The sequence below is a fragment of the Typopeltis vanoorti genome, chromosome 7 (assembly GCF_054136105.1).
Source record: "Typopeltis vanoorti isolate ZY-2024b chromosome 7, IOZ_Tvanoo_1.0, whole genome shotgun sequence".
NCBI lineage: Eukaryota > Metazoa > Arthropoda > Arachnida > Uropygi > Thelyphonidae > Typopeltis > Typopeltis vanoorti.
Genome location: NC_143555.1, coordinates 91,286,060 through 91,303,768, shown reverse-complemented (window position 1 = coordinate 91,303,768; position 17,709 = coordinate 91,286,060). Strand labels below are relative to the sequence as shown.

The following is a 17,709-nucleotide window of genomic DNA, read 5'->3' as shown; positions in this document are numbered from 1 at the left end:
TATGTAAATAAATAAGCAAGGGATTAAAGAAAATTAAAACTACTGTTAATGAAATAGCAATTAAAATAAAATAAAATGTTAAATCTGCATACCTGTTCTTGCCATTCTTGAGGTGGTAAATGAGATGAAGCAACAGGAGTAGGTATTCTTTTCTCCTTTTCCCAACTGTCAGTACTAGAAACAGAGCATGCTTCCAGGTATGACTTATTTGTGTTTGGAAGGTTTCTTGACCACTGGGTAGGTGAATGTCTATATTGTTCTTGTGATGAATGTGTGTGTTGAAACCTTTCTTCTTCTAATGGTTTTTCACTTCTAACTGAATTATCCTGTGTGGCAGTGCACAGTTCATCATGATTATCATCATTCACTGTTAGTTGTGATTTTAAATTGATTGTTAACCCTTTGTCCTGTTCAGATAATTTCCTCTCTTCTTGCTCATCTTCTCGAGAATGCAAAACAGGCCTCCAGTCAACATCTTTCATTGCTGTGAGAGAATCATCAGGTTTCTGAATCTCTTTATCAGAGTTACTAGTTTTTCTTTGGTCAAATGACAGGTGAGTTGCATGACCATGTAAATGAGCATTTTTTTCACTTGTAGAATCTTGTCTCATATCTACATCTTGGCTCTGCGTTACAACTGATTCTGTATGACGCATATCTAAATCCTTTTCAGTTATAATTTCACCAGATGATGACTGAGCTTGCGTGCGTAAATCAGTATCTTGAGTACCTTGTGTGGGCTGACCATCTGGACTAGGAGGTTCACTACTAGTAGAAGTACTATCATGTTGCACCAATTCACCTGATGCTTTTTCTGCAGATGGTTGTTGCTGTTGTTGTTCTCTTGATGAAGCTGTTAACTGTTTCAAAACATCATGTTTTGAATTTTCACTTATATGTACATTAGGTAATGGTCCTCCAAGTCTAACATGATGCACCCGACCATTTAGCACAACAGGGAATGGAGGGCCTTCAAACCTTCCTTCATGTGGACATCCATCAATGTATATTTCTCGAGAAGGAGCTCCAAATTTAACTGTATGTGTATGTCCATCTAGTTCAAAGTGCTTGATCTCACCATCAAAATTCAGAATCACAGGATCCTAATAAAATAAATAATCAAATAAAAAAGATCAAGCACACACACACATATACATACATATATATATATATATACATACATATATATATATATATATATATATAGAGAGAGAGAGAGAGAGAGAGAGAGCATATAGATTAACTACAATAAATTTGTTAAATCTACTGACTATCTTTAGTGGTAAAGTCAAACAATATCCGAGAAAAATTTCTTTAACTAACTAGATATGTTTAAGCAATATAATTTCTACAGCACATTAATTCTCACAAGTGCCAATGGAAATCACAACAGTGCAGTTATCATAGAAAGCATGCAACAATAGCAAAAGGTGAGATTCAAAAGTTCTAAGTGGCTTGTTTTCACAATACAGGTAAATTTCATAATTGTACATAGAGATTTTGCATATGTTAACATAGTTTGCATATATTTGTAATTATGTTAACCAACATGAAGAATTCAGCATCAAATGTATCACAATACAATGCCACAAAATCTCATTATGTAGTAGTCATCATACCAAAAATCTTCATTCTTTCAAGGGAAAAAAAAAATTCAGTATCACTTACAATACAAGATAATGTTACGACAGAAACTAACCAGAGAATACAAACAACACACAAACAGAGTGTAAACCTGTGCAAATAAGCCTAATTGTCCTATCACAGCATCAATTAAGTTTCCAGAAAGCCAAGTTACTTGGCTGTAATAGCTCCCCCCCCCCCCCTCCCACCACAGGTAATGGGAAAGTACGACGATAAGAAGATGCATACTAGATAAGATTCAAATCCAGGTCTTTTCACCCAAAAGACTGATTTCATCTCATCCTTATGACTGCATAATGGAACATGTAAATTTCAGTGATACAATTATAAAACACTGGCAGCAGTATGAAAGAAAATGTTGATTAGTTGATGCTAAACATATTCAGGATAATGAAAATATTCCTGTTTTGTTGAGCAGTTTATTAAAATGAACAAACATTTACATTATTGTTTTCATCTATATTACAACACAGAACAGTCTGCATATGGACTTCGTTTTGTATTATGAGAGCAGCTGACTTCACCACATAGTAATGAAGTCAGCTGCTCTCATAAGGACTCCATAAGGAACATGCATTTCACTGTAATGAAACATTACAAAAATGCATTTCATTGTAAAAAAATAACAAATTGCAAAATCAGTTGCTCTAAGTAATGCCAACCAAATATATTATAAATTTGGCTTGTAATATAAATATTAAGAATAAAATTTAAGACTAAGAATAAAACTGTAATGCTTGTTTCTAACATATCCAGATGGTACACCTTGTCCATTTGCTGGAAACATTTACCAAAATCCATTTTTGGATGTTCAAAAAATGATTCAATGTGACTTTATGTGCATGTACTGTACAAGACATCCACTTGTGATGTTTAATACAGTCATTAAAAAAGCTTCCATGTGATCAGGGAGAGAGAAATGGCAGTGAATCAATGTGACAGTATTTCAATTCAGTGGACAGTGATTTGGGATTACACCAAAAACAACCTAGACCATGAGGATGGTGTATTGTGTCTATAAATTGTGTGTTCTTCTGGTCAGTTAACATAGTCTGTCAGACTAAAAAAAAAATCCAAGTTTCTGGAAGGAAACTTTCTGCTATATCCATATGAGACTAGTTACAACGAAGAGCCTCCAAGTTGCCTACAGGCTGAAAAGCCTTTCTAGCACTTTATGTCCTAGATGGGAGTCGAACCTGTCACCATTGAGTTCTCATTAACATGTGACACATCATTATGTGTTTCATTTTAAGAGACAATCTTCAGATATGTAGCTAGTGGAACTTCAAACCAGTCGAGGAGGCAATTAAAAGAACTGTAATTTTTTATAAGTATGCTGTGACATTCTACCAGCTATCCATACTATTAAGCCTTCAGCTGCTGAATGTAAATAGTTTTATAGTAGCCATTTTTTAGAAAGTATTATTTGTTTTATAAGGGTGTGCTGAAAAGTTGTGATAATCGCCATGAAGGAATTGAGGTAGAACCATGTAACTTACCCATTATTCTACATATTCCCCATGAAGTGTTATATACTTGTTACAATGTTGCTGCATCATATGCAATCCTCTGAGAAAAAAAAAAGTCTTTCCCTTGTTGCACAAACCAGTCCTCAGCTGCAGATGTGACTTAATCATCTGTGGTAAATTTTATTCCTTTCAAATGTTTCTTTAAATTTGGGAATAGGAAACAGTCAGATGGGGCCAGCTCTGGCAAACAGCGTGGGTGAGGCAGACAATGAAAGCTCAAGTTGTGTATGTATTGTCTGTTGGGTTTCATGAGTAGTGTGAGAAGGTGAAGTGTCCTGTTCTATTCCTTCAGAGCTGTTGAATAAACTGCTACTGTAACAGTTTCACCTTTTTTTTTTTTTTTGAGGTACTTGGTAAGGATAACACCATCCATATCCCAAAAGACAATGGCAAGAACCTTCCCTACTGACCCCTGGGTTCGGAACTTCTTTGGCTGTGGAGAACCTTTGTGTCTGTTGTTTGGTCTCTGGGGTCATAGTGATGAAGCCATGTTTCATCAACAGTCACAATATGAGCCAAAAACTTTGCACCTGATTTCTCAAAATGACCCAAAATCCCTTGAGATGGCAGCACACATTATTTCTTTTGGTTGCCATTCAAACATTTGGGGGACCCACTTCACTGAGAGCTTCTGCATGTTCAGATGTTGATGGATAATGACCCCCAACTCATTCCCTGAATATCCCTAGAGTCTCTGCCATGTTTTTGGCTGGTATTCATCTATCATCAAGGATCATGGCATGCACTGCATTGATGTTTTCAGGTGTGATCGCTGCGGAAGATCTTTCTGACCTGGTGGCATCTATGTCTCAGGATGCCCAGTTTTAAACTTGGCCATCTGGCAACTATTGGATTATGCTGGGGCACAGTCTCTTAAAATCTCACACAAAGTTTGGTGAATCTCAGTTATGGACTTTTCTTGCAGCACAAAAAACTTGATGATGGCCTGCACCTCTGTCTTCAAATTTCATCAAAACCTCTGACATGCCTTTTTATATATCCTAAAAGAAAAAGAACAATGGGTTTTAAGATCTTTCTTGTGGTTATATCAGTTGCTTCAATATCATTTTTATTCTAGGTGTTTATCAGAACTTTTCAGCCCCTTTCTTTTTCAGAACTTTTCATGTAGGGTGGGGTCAGGTAAGGAAGGAGGGAACTGATGATGAGTTTATGGAGTCGAGGGGACGGTGGCCCGAAAAAGTTTGGGAACCACTGCCCTACACCAAACTGATTGGAAAAGTACTTGTTCTTTACATCATACAAAAACCTAGTACGAACGGAAATTTAAAGAAGCATGTGAAATTTTGATTAACCGACCTAATCTTAACAATAATGGTAGCATAAAAATCCCAAGAATTTGGATGGTACACATTCAGCCCACTTAGTTCTTCAAAATTTCCAGAAAATCCTGACTTTAGGACTCTAAGCAATTTTTCAGCTTTTATTGGCCACCATCCATACTGGTTTGTTTTAATTTATATGTATAATTATGTATAATATGTATAAGTAAAATTTTTTTGTGTGAACATGTTGCTCTCTTGCTTAATTGAATTTAATTTTGTAACCTAACAGATAATAGATAATAATAACAGGACTCTAGCTTTGATGTAGTAAGGTTGTTGTTGTTTTTTTTTCACCAGAGGTCAGGCCAGTAGTTTTAATGGTTGATCAAATCAATGCAACTTCAGCATACCATGTAAACTAAAGTGCAGCTTGTTTCTTTGTATATATATGTGTATACTCCAGATGATTACCTTCATGTGAAGGTCGAAACATTGAGTGATTAGTTTGGTTTATATTACACTGAAGTTTTACTCTAACACGGTAGGTAGTTGTTTCCATAATTTTTGAAGATGTACTGCACAAAAATGGATTAAATGATTTAATGACTCCAATATCTTGCACTCTATAAAGGTAAATTAAATCTACGCTGTTAATTAATCTTTTTCTTAGCCTGACCTCTAGTGATAAAAATAAAATAAATAAATAAATATAAATAAATTAATTAATTAAATAAAAAAACTATAATAAACTCTGCTAAAATCCTCCTAAACTAAGATTCTTCTGGATTTGTACAGTTCAGATTGTTATACTACAATTTTCTTCTGGATTTGTACAGTTCAAGTAACTATTGAATGTTAAGGAGGGAAAAAAAACAACAACAACAACAACAAAAAAAAAAAAAAAAAAAAAAAACCCTTAAAATACTTCACCGAGTCTTCTTGTATTGCGATTTTTCTTTGGCTTGTTCTGGTTGCTGCTAGAAAGGTTGCAAATGGATCCCTCCACATCCTTGGAATGGTTAGACCATCATTTCTGTTCAGATTTGGATTATGTTTGAACATTTCACATGCTTCTTAAAATTTCCTCTCGAACCAGGTTTTGGTGCGGTGTAGGGACTTGGTATACCTTTCCAATAAATTCTGTGGTATGTTTGGAGTGTGTGGTCAGAAAGGCCGGTTTTTCCAAAATGGATGTATTTGATGTGTCATTTGTCCTTCCTAATTGGGATGGTTTGCCTTTCCCCTATGTACAGTAGGTTACATGTGCATTATATTTTGTAAACTCCTGGGTGGGCTAGGTGTGAAAGAGGATCTTTGGAAGAACTGAGTAGGTGTCTTAATTTTGTAGGGGATTTAAAGGTGGTTTTGATGTTGTGTTTGTGTAGTGTTCTGTCTATTTTTTCAGAAATGCCTCTAACATAAGGTATGGTAATAGCATTCTTGAAATCTTTTTTGTTTTAGTGGTATCTCTGTGGAGGATCTTGTGAATAGATTTTTTTACTGTATCCATTTTTCATAACTGTATGGTTGATGATCTCATATTCCTGGTTTAGAGCTTGTTCATTTGAACAAATCATTTGAGCTCTGTGTTTAAGGGTGCTTATGACCCCTAGTTTTTGTGTTGGGTGGTGATAAGAATTTTTGTGTATGTATGCTTGCGTGTGTGTGTAGTTTGCAGTAGACTGAGAAGGAGAGACAGCAATGAAGTTTAGGATCTATATTGCTAAACTACATTATAACAGGATCCTTTCAAAATCACCAACCAGTCAATAAGCCATTTTCAGATAGATTACATGCTTTAGTAGTTCTGCATCATAATAAGTCCATAGCGTAAATAAAAAAAAAAAAATCAATACTCACTAAATCATCAATGTAAACAGGAGTTGGTTTTCCTTTAAATGCGATTTCTCTAGGATCATCACCATCCATCATTATAATTGCAGTTTCCCCAATAAAGTGGATTTTTCGTAATTTATTGTCTACCTTAATAGATGTTAATGGTGGTGGTGGTGGATGGTAAACTGAAAGATAATTACAAGAGAATTACAGAAGTAATACATTAATACAGATAGCTTTCATAAATCTGAATAACAGTGATCATAACTCTCAGTATATAATTCCCTCAGAAAAAACATATGTCAAATCATCATTACCAGTTACTTATTTCACAACAAACAACATTAGAGCAAATTCACTCACTATAACAAACTACTCAAAAGTTCCAAATCAAAGCCCCATAGTTGTTAAAATAAATGCTATGTTAAAATAAATTCACTAGAGAAATTATCCACTGACAACTATTTCTGTGGTCCCTACAAGTTTTATATATTGATAGTCAATGGCAGTTTGAAGATAGATGAAGGAAACTAATGGTCTGGTGATGTTTTAAAAATTTTAACTCTAACTTCTCATAAAATAATCTTTCCATTCATTTTGTTTAGAAGGAATGTGGATGCTACAAATGTATTTATGCATATGTTCATAATAGGAGATTCTATAGAATTTCTGACAAATCAAAATTTTCCAATTCAAACTAATTTTTTTCAAGAATTACAGAAGAGGAAAGCATATATCTAGTGTTTTTTCATTTCTTAAAGTCTTACCTAATGAATCAAGTCCCAGACTGATATTTTCGACAGTTTTCAAGTTAATTTTTCCAAGTGGAAAAACGTGTTTATGAAAAATTAGGCTACTTAAATTCAACAATTTTGGGTTACTAACCTTTCTGATTTGATGTAGATCAAAAGCTACCTTAAAAAAAGTAGCTTTCTTCCTTCCTCATTCAAAGGGTGAGTGTGTTAAATATCTTCGTTGGTAAGAGTCATTTAACAGTGACGTGCTTGTGCACACACGCACAGCTCTCTCAATTAACCAATAACTATGGGAAATCAACTTACTGTTCAGTTCATTAAAGATATGATTAACTGAATGTACATTTACAAATGCTTCCAAGAGAGATGACATGCTAACCTATTCAAGGATAGATAAACTGAAAATTGGAAAATTGAGAGATGATGGGGGGGGGGGGGTCTTAGAAAGTTCTGATAAATACCTAGAACAAAAATGATATTAAAGCAACTGATATAACCACAAAAAAAACATATTAGTAGCAGAGTTATGAAGGTAACTTATGTTCTTATATCCTCATATGTTCTTTCTTGTAGTCATATCAGCTGCTTTAATATCATTTTTGTTCTAGGTGTTTATCAGACTTTCCAGACCCCCCCCCACATACAACCATCTTGTTAACTAAAATAAAATAGTTGAGGAATGAATGACATGGATTTTTTTTTGTTGTTTATTCTTATTATATGCTTTACAGATTATGTTACTTCAAAATATTCAACACCCATCTCAAGTAACCTTTTCGCCCATATATGGTAAATGAGAAGTTCCAATCAATGGGTTTTATATATATATATATATATATATATATATAATTGTGTTTCTTTTCTACAAAAGGTTGTTACCCTATAGTGCATGTTAACCCATGGGCAGGCCAAGTGATCTCGACATCAGGCAATGAAATTCAATTCCCACCTAAAGATCCAAAATCCATAACCTGATGTTGTAGAGTAGATAAGTATTTTTTAAGATATCCACAAGATAAATGCTTGTGCTGAAAACAATCCCAGAGGGTTCTTTCAGAGTTCATAAGTTCATGATAGCAGGAAGTATGGCAGATGCTCCAATGTTTGCCAGTTCCATTAATTCAGAAGTTGATGACTTTCATATTCTTATGAGTATAGATTATCATACAACATTGCAGAGTTTCTAGTGAATGTTGTCATTTGTGATGTTCTTTAAGTGATAGACTGTCCTGTAGGATTCAACAGTAGTGCTGGGCATTGGTAACAGCCAATCAAGAAAAGAAGACCAGTAAAGTCAGAAATTACAACAGAAAATACGAGTTAAATTCAAAACATAATAGAAAAATTTTTTAAAAAAATTTAAATCACTGAAAAATTATCAAACATAAATAAGCTTTACATAGAATGAAAAAATGAATTTCAGACACTGAAAAATAAGCAAGGATTAATATAATACAATGCCAGCAAAGGATGGTCGATTGGTAGGGCCTCTGCTACTACCAATGGCTACCGCAGAAAGTTGAGTAAATCTGAGCATGGTTAGTAGTTGGAAGGAGACCAATCGTTCGATGCTGTTGGCATTTTGCCGAGGACTGGCTGCTATTCTCACAGGGTTGATTTCAGCCAGTAAACTGACGTATGTCAGACCTCTATGCCTTCGAGGGCACATGGGGATATGACAATATAATACAATAGAGAAAATGGAAATATGAAGTGGTTTTTTATAGGGACCTATACAAAGGCAGAGAAACAAACCATTTACTTTATTTAGATGAGGTAGATAACAAACCACCAATCATAGCAGAATTATCGAAATTCTCAAATCAGCAAGGAATAAAATAAGTCCTGGAGAAGATAATATATTACAGAATACATAAAATCAAAAATCAAGAAATTTAAATTTTTATGAAATTATATTATGTATGTTTAATGATTTTAACTACAGAAAAATTCCCACAGCTATGGCACAAATCAATGATTATCTTATATAAAAAGAGCAACAGAGATTATATCAACAACTATAGGCCAATCAGTTTATTACAACACTTGTACAAAAATTTTATACATTATTTTAAACAGAATCACAATATTTCTGGACGATGTCCAGCCATATGAACAAACAGGCTTCAGAGCAAGATTCTCTGAAACAGATCACGTCACACTGTTACCCAAGTAATAGAAAAAGTAAATGAATATCATTTTCTTGCATATTTATTCTTTGTAGATTTTGAGAAAGCCTTGGATTTTTATATAATCAAATAATACCTTATAACAATTGGCCATCCCAGCAAAATATCAGATTATCAGAAACTATGTATATCAGAACATAAAGTTCTAATAATAAGGTTACAACATCAGAGAAAGGAATTTGTCATTGAGAGAGAGAGAGAAATGAACTTAGATCCAATATCATCTAAATTATTTTCTAATGCATTAAAAGTCTTTATGTAAAACTATGGAATTAACATCAATGGAAGAAATCTAAATCATTTATGTTTTGCAATTGACATAGTTCTGTAAGCAAAAAACTACTCAGAAAATGATAAATGAACTTGATGAGAAAGCAGATAAAAAGGTTTAAAGACTAACATAGCTAAAACAACACTTGTGACAAATTCAGATCAAAATGAACTAAAATTAGCAGCTAATCCTATTGAAATTGTAGATAACTGTGTTTATTTCAATCAATTAGGGTCAAGGAAAAACAAAATAAAGAAATAAGTAGAATAATCACACTTGTTAGATTTAACTATACACTTAATTTAGTGTTTACCTATGGAACCGAGACATGAACAATGACTTAAAAACAGGAAATTGTGTGGGATCCAAAGAGCCTTGGACAGAAATAACAGAATTAAGATGACTAGAGTAGAGGATATTGTGAAGTATATTGTAAAGCATGTAAATGGAGTTGGACTCAATATTTGAAGATTAGCACGTGAAAGCCAGTCAAAATAAAGTATTGGATGGATACCAAGAGAAGAAAAGGTTGCCAAAGAACAAAACAGAGGAATGATATACAGAGGTCTGAGGTAAGATGGTGGATACCAGCTAAGGACAGAAACAACTGGAAATTTAAGTGGGGAGGACTATATCCAGCAATGGATTGAAAGAGGCTGGGGAAGGAGGATGTAATAACTTAGGCTATATGTATATAATATCACATATTAGGCTCAACTATTTTTCACAGCTAAGTAACATAAACCTAATTAATACTAAGACAGGCAGTTAAATCCTATCTGCATCGTCTACTATGTCTCAATTGCTTCTGGCCAACTTGATTTTCTGGTTGGAATACCCTGTCACCTCAATATGAAAACAACAATTCACAAAAGTGAATTGTTGTTGTCTTCAAATTTCCTTGCATCTTGGGCATGATTCAAACTAACTTTTTTTTTTAAAAAAAAACAAAGGGCACTATCAACTGAGTTATGAAGGGCTTATGTACATTGCAGAAATATTTACTCAACATCACATTCACAAAACAGGCTTAAGACGTTTCCTCTTCATTCATTCATTCTTGCTACTTTAATCCAATGGGATAAGTTTCCTCAATTAGTATTCCCCAGAAACTACAACATCCAGTTTAAGGCAAATGTGAATAATTTTCTCCTGTTTAAAAAATGGCCCATTCACAGTATTAGCTTTCTTGCTTTTCATATATAGGAGTACTAAAAAACTCTCATTCACCTGCTTACTTCATCAACAGACTGTAATGACTTTTTGAACATAATTCTTAAATGCATCCAACATATTTATTATCATTACTTGTTTTCTGTTACAGCAAGCAACTATCATTTTCATCTAACAATCAGTCCTACTTCATTACAAGCTACAGTTGAATTTCACTATAACAAACTATCAAAGAAATTCTAAATGAAGCCCCATAGACACAATTCTGTAAAGAAAGTTCACCTTAACAAAGAATTCCTGTGGTCTCTATGAATTTGCTAAAGTGAGAGTTGAATGTCTAAGTTTTGATAACAGTAAATATATTCTGAAGCACACCAAATTCTGCATACCAAAGTAGTCCAAAATGAACTTTGTGCTGTACAGTTGCCATAAACCATTTTAAAAATAAATTTGATCACATGACCTCAAATTAATAAGACTTCAATATCTCACTACTATGCCATTATACTTCAAAGGCCTGTCATGGTCAAGTAAATTAGTATATATAACTCTAGACAGTTAATCATACCTTCACAATCTGCTACGCCCGTTACAATTGCAAACATTTTTTGGCCAGTTTGCTGACTTGATGCAGAGGTCGGCAATCTTTTTCTGAATAAAGAGCAAAAAAATGCAACATTTCAACTCAAGTTGGGGAGGGGGGGGTTAAGAAATGGAATACAGTGGGAAAGTATTTTATAAATGTACACACACACACGCACACATGCATTTTTTTTCTTTTGAAATATCATTTATTAATACTGAAAAAATGTAACAAACACCTACATTAAGTATGAATTATAGTGGAAAGGCTTAGACGTTGGTTATGCATTATTACTAAATAGTTTAGGGAAATAACAACGTAGACTATGGATAAGTCTATGCCCAAGAATACCAACATTGCCCACTAGGGGGCACCAGTAGGACTTTAGGAGAAAGAATAGCTTCCTGCTTCATCCTCATTTACTGTTTGCTGTGCCTGCGTGCACATGTCTTGCTCACAAGTTCCTGTTGAAAATGGCAACGTGACATTACCGAAATATTGGATTTGTATTTAAAAAAAAAAAAAGTTATTTTAATGTATATCCTAGTCTATGTTGTTATTTCCCTGAACTATTTAGTAATAAATATGAATTAATATGCCTTTTGCTACTGAACTTCAGCAAGTTTCTTGACATCAGGCAAGTATGCCATAATTTTCATCTATAAACACATTGAGAGACTCATCGTTCAGTTAGTTTCTTGATTTATTTTTAGTATGGCTCATGGTCAAATATATTTGCTAGCAGAAATACATCATACCAAACACTGAGAGAAGGCCAAACACAAATATCTTCAAATTTATGTGTGTCTAGTAAGTTATTCCATGCATCGAACACAATTTAGTCTTCATTGTTCAACTCATTTATCACCAGCCATTTGTGCAGAAATGTAAGGGCAGCCTTTTGCTTCTCCAAATCCTCAATTTCAGTTTTAAGGCATTTTAGTCCTGCAATCTGCAACTCCAACATCAAATTGTACTTCATCAGTTTCAGGGAATGGAGAAAAATTTATATGAGAAACAATCACTTCAAGAGGTTTGATGAAAAATGATAATGTAACTTTTCTATCCTAAATTTCTATCCTCATTTGTTGAAAAAATAACAAATTAATAGGATTGGGATTATTTTAATCAACTCCTTAATATTTTTTAACACTGGAAAATGTAATGATTTGCCAATTCCTATGTCCCTTTTGAAAGCAGAATTTGTGTTGAAACAAAAGCACTTCTTCCAAAAGTATAACTTTAACAAGGAAACTGTAACACTACTGTGTTACAGTTTCCTTGTTAAAGTTATACTTTTCTTATATAACATATTTAAATGTGAAGTTGCATCTGTCATAAAATAGAATTAACCTTTGACACCTTGCAATACATGTGCTCCACTAATGATGTGCTGACAAACTATACTGAGAAGCATTTGCTGTATGCTTGTCGTATATGCTAAAAGTTGAAAAGCTGCAGTATCTATTCAAAGCGCCACATGTTGCCGACTACTGTCTTGAGGGATGATAAACCCAAATTTTTATCCCAAACTGGGATAAAAATTCTTGCCACTTCCACATGAGACTAACTCAACTTCAGTTAGTCCTTATAAAGATTATACTCTTTATATCCCAGTCAGGATTTAAACTCAGGTCTTACTAAACAATAGTTTAGTAAGACCTGAGTTACCAACAGTTACACTGCAATTTAATTTGTTATTAAACAAGCTGTAAAAGCTCATCATGATATATTAAGTACTTCATATTACACTTTGTTTATATTAATAACAATAATTAAAATCTGCATATGTTTCTTTAGATTTGTGTAATAAATACTTACATGGAGGAAGCTTCTCCTGTTGACCAGCTCTTTCTCCGACTGCTCTAAATGGAACTCTCTCAAATAAATGAGACTGATCATTCTGACGTTTTTTGTTTCTGTATGGCTGAAAGTAAAAAAAAAAAAAAAAAATGTGATGTTACTGATGACTTCACCCAAAGTCCTCCATTCAGTCCTATTGAGCTTTTCTATGCTACTGAATTCTAGCTGTCTCTTTGGTCTTTCTGTAACCCCGTTTTCATCTCTGGGATTGTATGGCTAGTATATTAAATTTGCCTGTAAGTATGAGTGTGTGCGTGCGTGCAGAACATAAATTACAATTTAAATTTGCAACCATTAAACAATTCTTGAAAATATATTCATAGAAGACAAGAACTTCTGTTGTTCTTGATGGAATATCTAACTAATTAATTAATTAAAGCAGAATATCTAATTAATGAACCCAGAGGCTCATTAATTACATAATTCTGCACCTTAATAATTTTAGTAAGTGTTCTTCCCATACCGAAGTTCTTAAATTTAGACCATGCTACTAGGTCACTCACAGAGGCTAAGGCTGGTAAATAAGTGATTCTGTAATGAATTTTAAAAAGTAGAACTGAAATTTGCAACACAAAGTATACACAAGAGAATAACGAGTTTTATTTACATTACGGCCAACACTAGTTATAACTATGAATATTTGACAGATAATCACTGTGAGTTCAGTTTATTCCAAAACAGAGCAAACTATTATTTTAAGAGAAGATTAAAATGATAATATTAAAAATTACATATACTGATATCACTTTGACACTGTTTTATGTAAAAAAAAAACTTTTTTGGGGGGGGGGGGGGGGGAGTTGTCCTCGTTTCTTAGAAACAAAGGTCTGCTTTTGCAGACTTTTACAATAGCAACTTCAACTAAACGACAAGTGTTGTTACTGAGGTACAATCTTAAGAGCATCAGTTCTTCAAAAAATGAAAGCATTTAGGTTAAAGTGCAGCATAACACAACTGGCTTAAATCAGACAACATGTTTCTCTCTTCATATATACAGAAAAAATTGCAATAAATAAATAAGTTAAATCTAAGTTAAACTGCTATATGACAGTTGTGATTTGGCCTACTAGTCTCTCTATCTCTCTAATGCAACCAGTACAAATTTGACATAATCTTGCTTCCAACTGTTCTGAGAACAGAATGGTTGTATTACAATGTCAATCACTCACAAAGCTAATTTGGCATGATTCTTCTCATTTGGTTGTACTGATGATCTAGACAAATTGCTTCCTATCATTGGACCATTCTTCTTTGAGGACATTTGCCGGACAGGTCCTGTGACCTGCTCAGTTACCGCTGAGAGGTAACGCAATATGATAAACAATTTTGTTGTGTTTTGTTCAGGCACTACGCATGCCTGCCTGAGCATGGATTCAGTCATTTTCATGCAGGTTGCAGCCCATCCAAACATTAGACAATCTATACAGAAGATTCTTCAAGAACATTTCACAGAAGCCAGAGTGATCAGCTGTGAGTTTCCCGCTGCATGATCACCTCGTTCACCTGGTTTTGTGACTTTTAGCTCTGGGGATTTCTCAAAGACGATTTATCAGTATCATTCTGATAACCTGCCAGAAATGAAAGACAGCATAATGTAGCATGTGTGCAAAATCAGTCCTGACCAGCTGTGTTCTGCCATTGAACACACTGTGCAAAGAATGCACGTTTGTGGAATACCAGGAAAGGTGGCACATTGAACAGTACAGCCAGTGAATGTAAAATGGAAGTGAATAAAAACATATTACTTATGCTTGTGTCACTTTTCTTCTTACACACAGAAAAATTACTACATCTACATTCAGAATATCACGCAGTACCTGTGGTGATGAATTTTGCTTCACGTAACCGCATGACACAATGTATTTCTGCAAAGTTTTGCAGCATTCATTTAGATCACTGGTGGGGCTAAACAAAGCCTTAAACAGGGATACTTTAATTTTGATCATGCTGTATATATACATACTTTTATGTCATTCCTTAAATGGGTAGACCATTAAGACTCCACCACAGCCAAATAACCTGGTTTCATGGTAACCTAATTAATGCTCCAATAGAGATGTTAATCCTATCCACACATGTTACTGCTGTCGGTTGCATGTATTCTTCTCGCAGAAAAACACATGCAATTTTTTGTCCTGTTTTCATCATCATCAAATTCCTGACATGTACCCTGAGGGGATGTACAGGATATGATAGTACCACATGAAAAATTTACATCATTACTAACTTCCTATCTACAATTTTCCTCCAAATCAATCTGTTACCTGTCAATACTCCGACACTATCAGATCTTATATTACTGTCTTCTAAGGCACTATTTACTGTATCAATCCACCTATATCTTGGTATTCCTCTGGGACTTTTCCCTGCCAACCTGGCAGAGAACACTTGTTTTGCTAATCTTTCCTCTCCCATTCTGCTTAAGTGACCATACCACCTGAGATTAGCTCTGCTAATGCATTTCTGGATGCTGACAATATTGAGTTCTTTCCTAATATATCCACGTTTTAAATATGATATTGCCATTGATGCCATCTGTTTATACCCCTAATCTTTCTCAGGACTCTCATATCTGTGGTCTCTAGTCTTTGGTAAGTGTTTTACTTCTGACCCAGCTCTCAGATCCAAAAGTTAAAACTGGTTCGAACACTGTCTTGTATACATCTAATTTAGTGTTATGACTAATTTCTCTCTTATTCCATATGAACTTATTCAAATGACTTCCTACAATACCAGCTTTGTTGATTCTGTTGTCTATTTCCATATTTAATTTACCATCTTCACTAAAAATCGTGCCTAAGTAGCTGAAATGTTTTACTTGTTCCACAGGTTCCCCGTTCACAACACAGTTGACATTTTCAATGATTCTGCCTATTTTCATTGTCTTTGTCTTTTTATTGCTGACCTTCATACCATATCTATTACAACAGCTATTCAATTTAGTCAGAGAATCTTGCAGACTTGTAGCAGATTTATTTAGAAGTATAACATCATCCGCATAAAGCAAAGAGCTGACATTAACATCTCCAATTTTGATATTATATTTAATACCACTTTCCTTCATAATGTGATCCATATAGATAATGAATAACAGAGGGGATAATGAAGCTATTCAATACACCATATAACTGTAGTGTATTGAATAGCTTCTCTCTTGGCACCTTGTCATATCCTCTTTTCCAAATCGACAAAACTTAAATACAGATCTCTGTTATATTCCCATGCTTTCTCGCCTATTTGTCGTAAAGTGAAGATCTGATCTTGACAGCCTCTATTTGGCCTGAATCCAGTTTGTTCTTCACCAAGGTTTTCTTCCACAATTTTTCTCAACCGTTTCTCCAGTATACTTATACTTGCATAGATCTTGTCAGGAACACTCAGTAGGGAAATATCTCTGTAATTCTCACATTCAGTTTTATTTCCCTTTTTATATATGGGTACTATTAGAGCTCTACTCCAATCATCAGGAATTCGTGTCTCTGTCCAGGCTTTCTGAACTATGCAGTGTAGCCACCGTAAGACTTTTATATCACCATACTTCAGCATTTCTGGTCGAATATAATCTGCTGCTGCTGCTGCCTTTCCACATTTCACGCTCTCAGATCCATAAGTTAAAATTGGTTTAAACACTGTCTTGTATATAGCTAATTTAGTGTTTTGGCTAATTTCTCTCTTATTCAATATAAATTTATTTAGTTGACTTCCTACCATACCAGCTTTGTTGATTATGTTGTCTATTTCCATATTTAACTTACCATCTTCACTAAAAATTGTGCCTAAGTAGCTGAAATGTTTTACTTATTCTATAAGTTCTACATTCACAATGTAGTTGATATGTTCAATGTTTTTGCCTATTTTCATTGTCTTTGTCTTTTTAATGCTGACCTTCATACCATATCTATTATAACAGTTATTCAATTTAGTCAGGGAATCTTGCAGACTTTTAGTGGATTTATTTAGAAGTATAACATCATCCGCATAAAGCAAAGAACTGAGATTAACACCTACAATTTTGATATCAGGTTTAATACCACTTTCCTTCATAATGTGATCCATGTAGATAATGAATAAGAGCAGGAATAATGTATATCCCTGTCTGAAACCAGATTTAACATTAAAGCATCTTCCTGTACTCCCTTCAATTCTAACTGCTAACTTACAACTCAAATAAAGACTAAGTATTGCTTGATATAATGTCCCATTAACACCATATAACTGTAGCATTTTACTGTATCAATCCATCTATATCTTGGTCTTCCTCTAAGTCTTTTTTCTTGCAGAGAACACTTGTTTTACTAATCTTTCCTCTCCCATTCTGTTCAAGCGACCATACCATCTGGGATTAGCTCTACTAACACATTCCTGGATGCTAACAATGTCAAGTACTTTCCTAGTATATCCATTTTTAATATGATATTGCCATTGATGCCATCTGTTTACGCCCTCCTAATCTTTCTCAGGACTCTCATATCTGCAGTCTCTAGTTTTTGGTTAAAAATAAAAGTATTTTATTTTTAACCCAGCTCTCAGACCCATAAGTTAAAATTGGTTTGAACAATGTCTTGTATATAGCTAATGTAGTG

At 34.1% G+C, this 17,709-nt stretch overlaps 1 protein-coding gene across 1 annotated transcript in view; it reads right to left on the bottom strand.

The window, feature by feature from the left end:
- The window catches only part of LOC150104858 (uncharacterized), a 265,378-nt gene that overhangs the window by 88,323 nt on the left and 159,346 nt on the right, over positions 1–17,709 (bottom strand). Inside the window, exons 10-12 of the mRNA XM_090395375.1 lie at positions 13,085–13,190; positions 6,317–6,477; positions 93–1,103 (exon numbers count right to left, since the gene is read on the bottom strand). Of these exons, the coding sequence (XP_090251501.1) occupies positions 93–1,103; positions 6,317–6,477; positions 13,085–13,190 (1,278 nt within the window). The remainder of the gene's footprint in view (positions 1–92; positions 1,104–6,316; positions 6,478–13,084; positions 13,191–17,709) is intronic.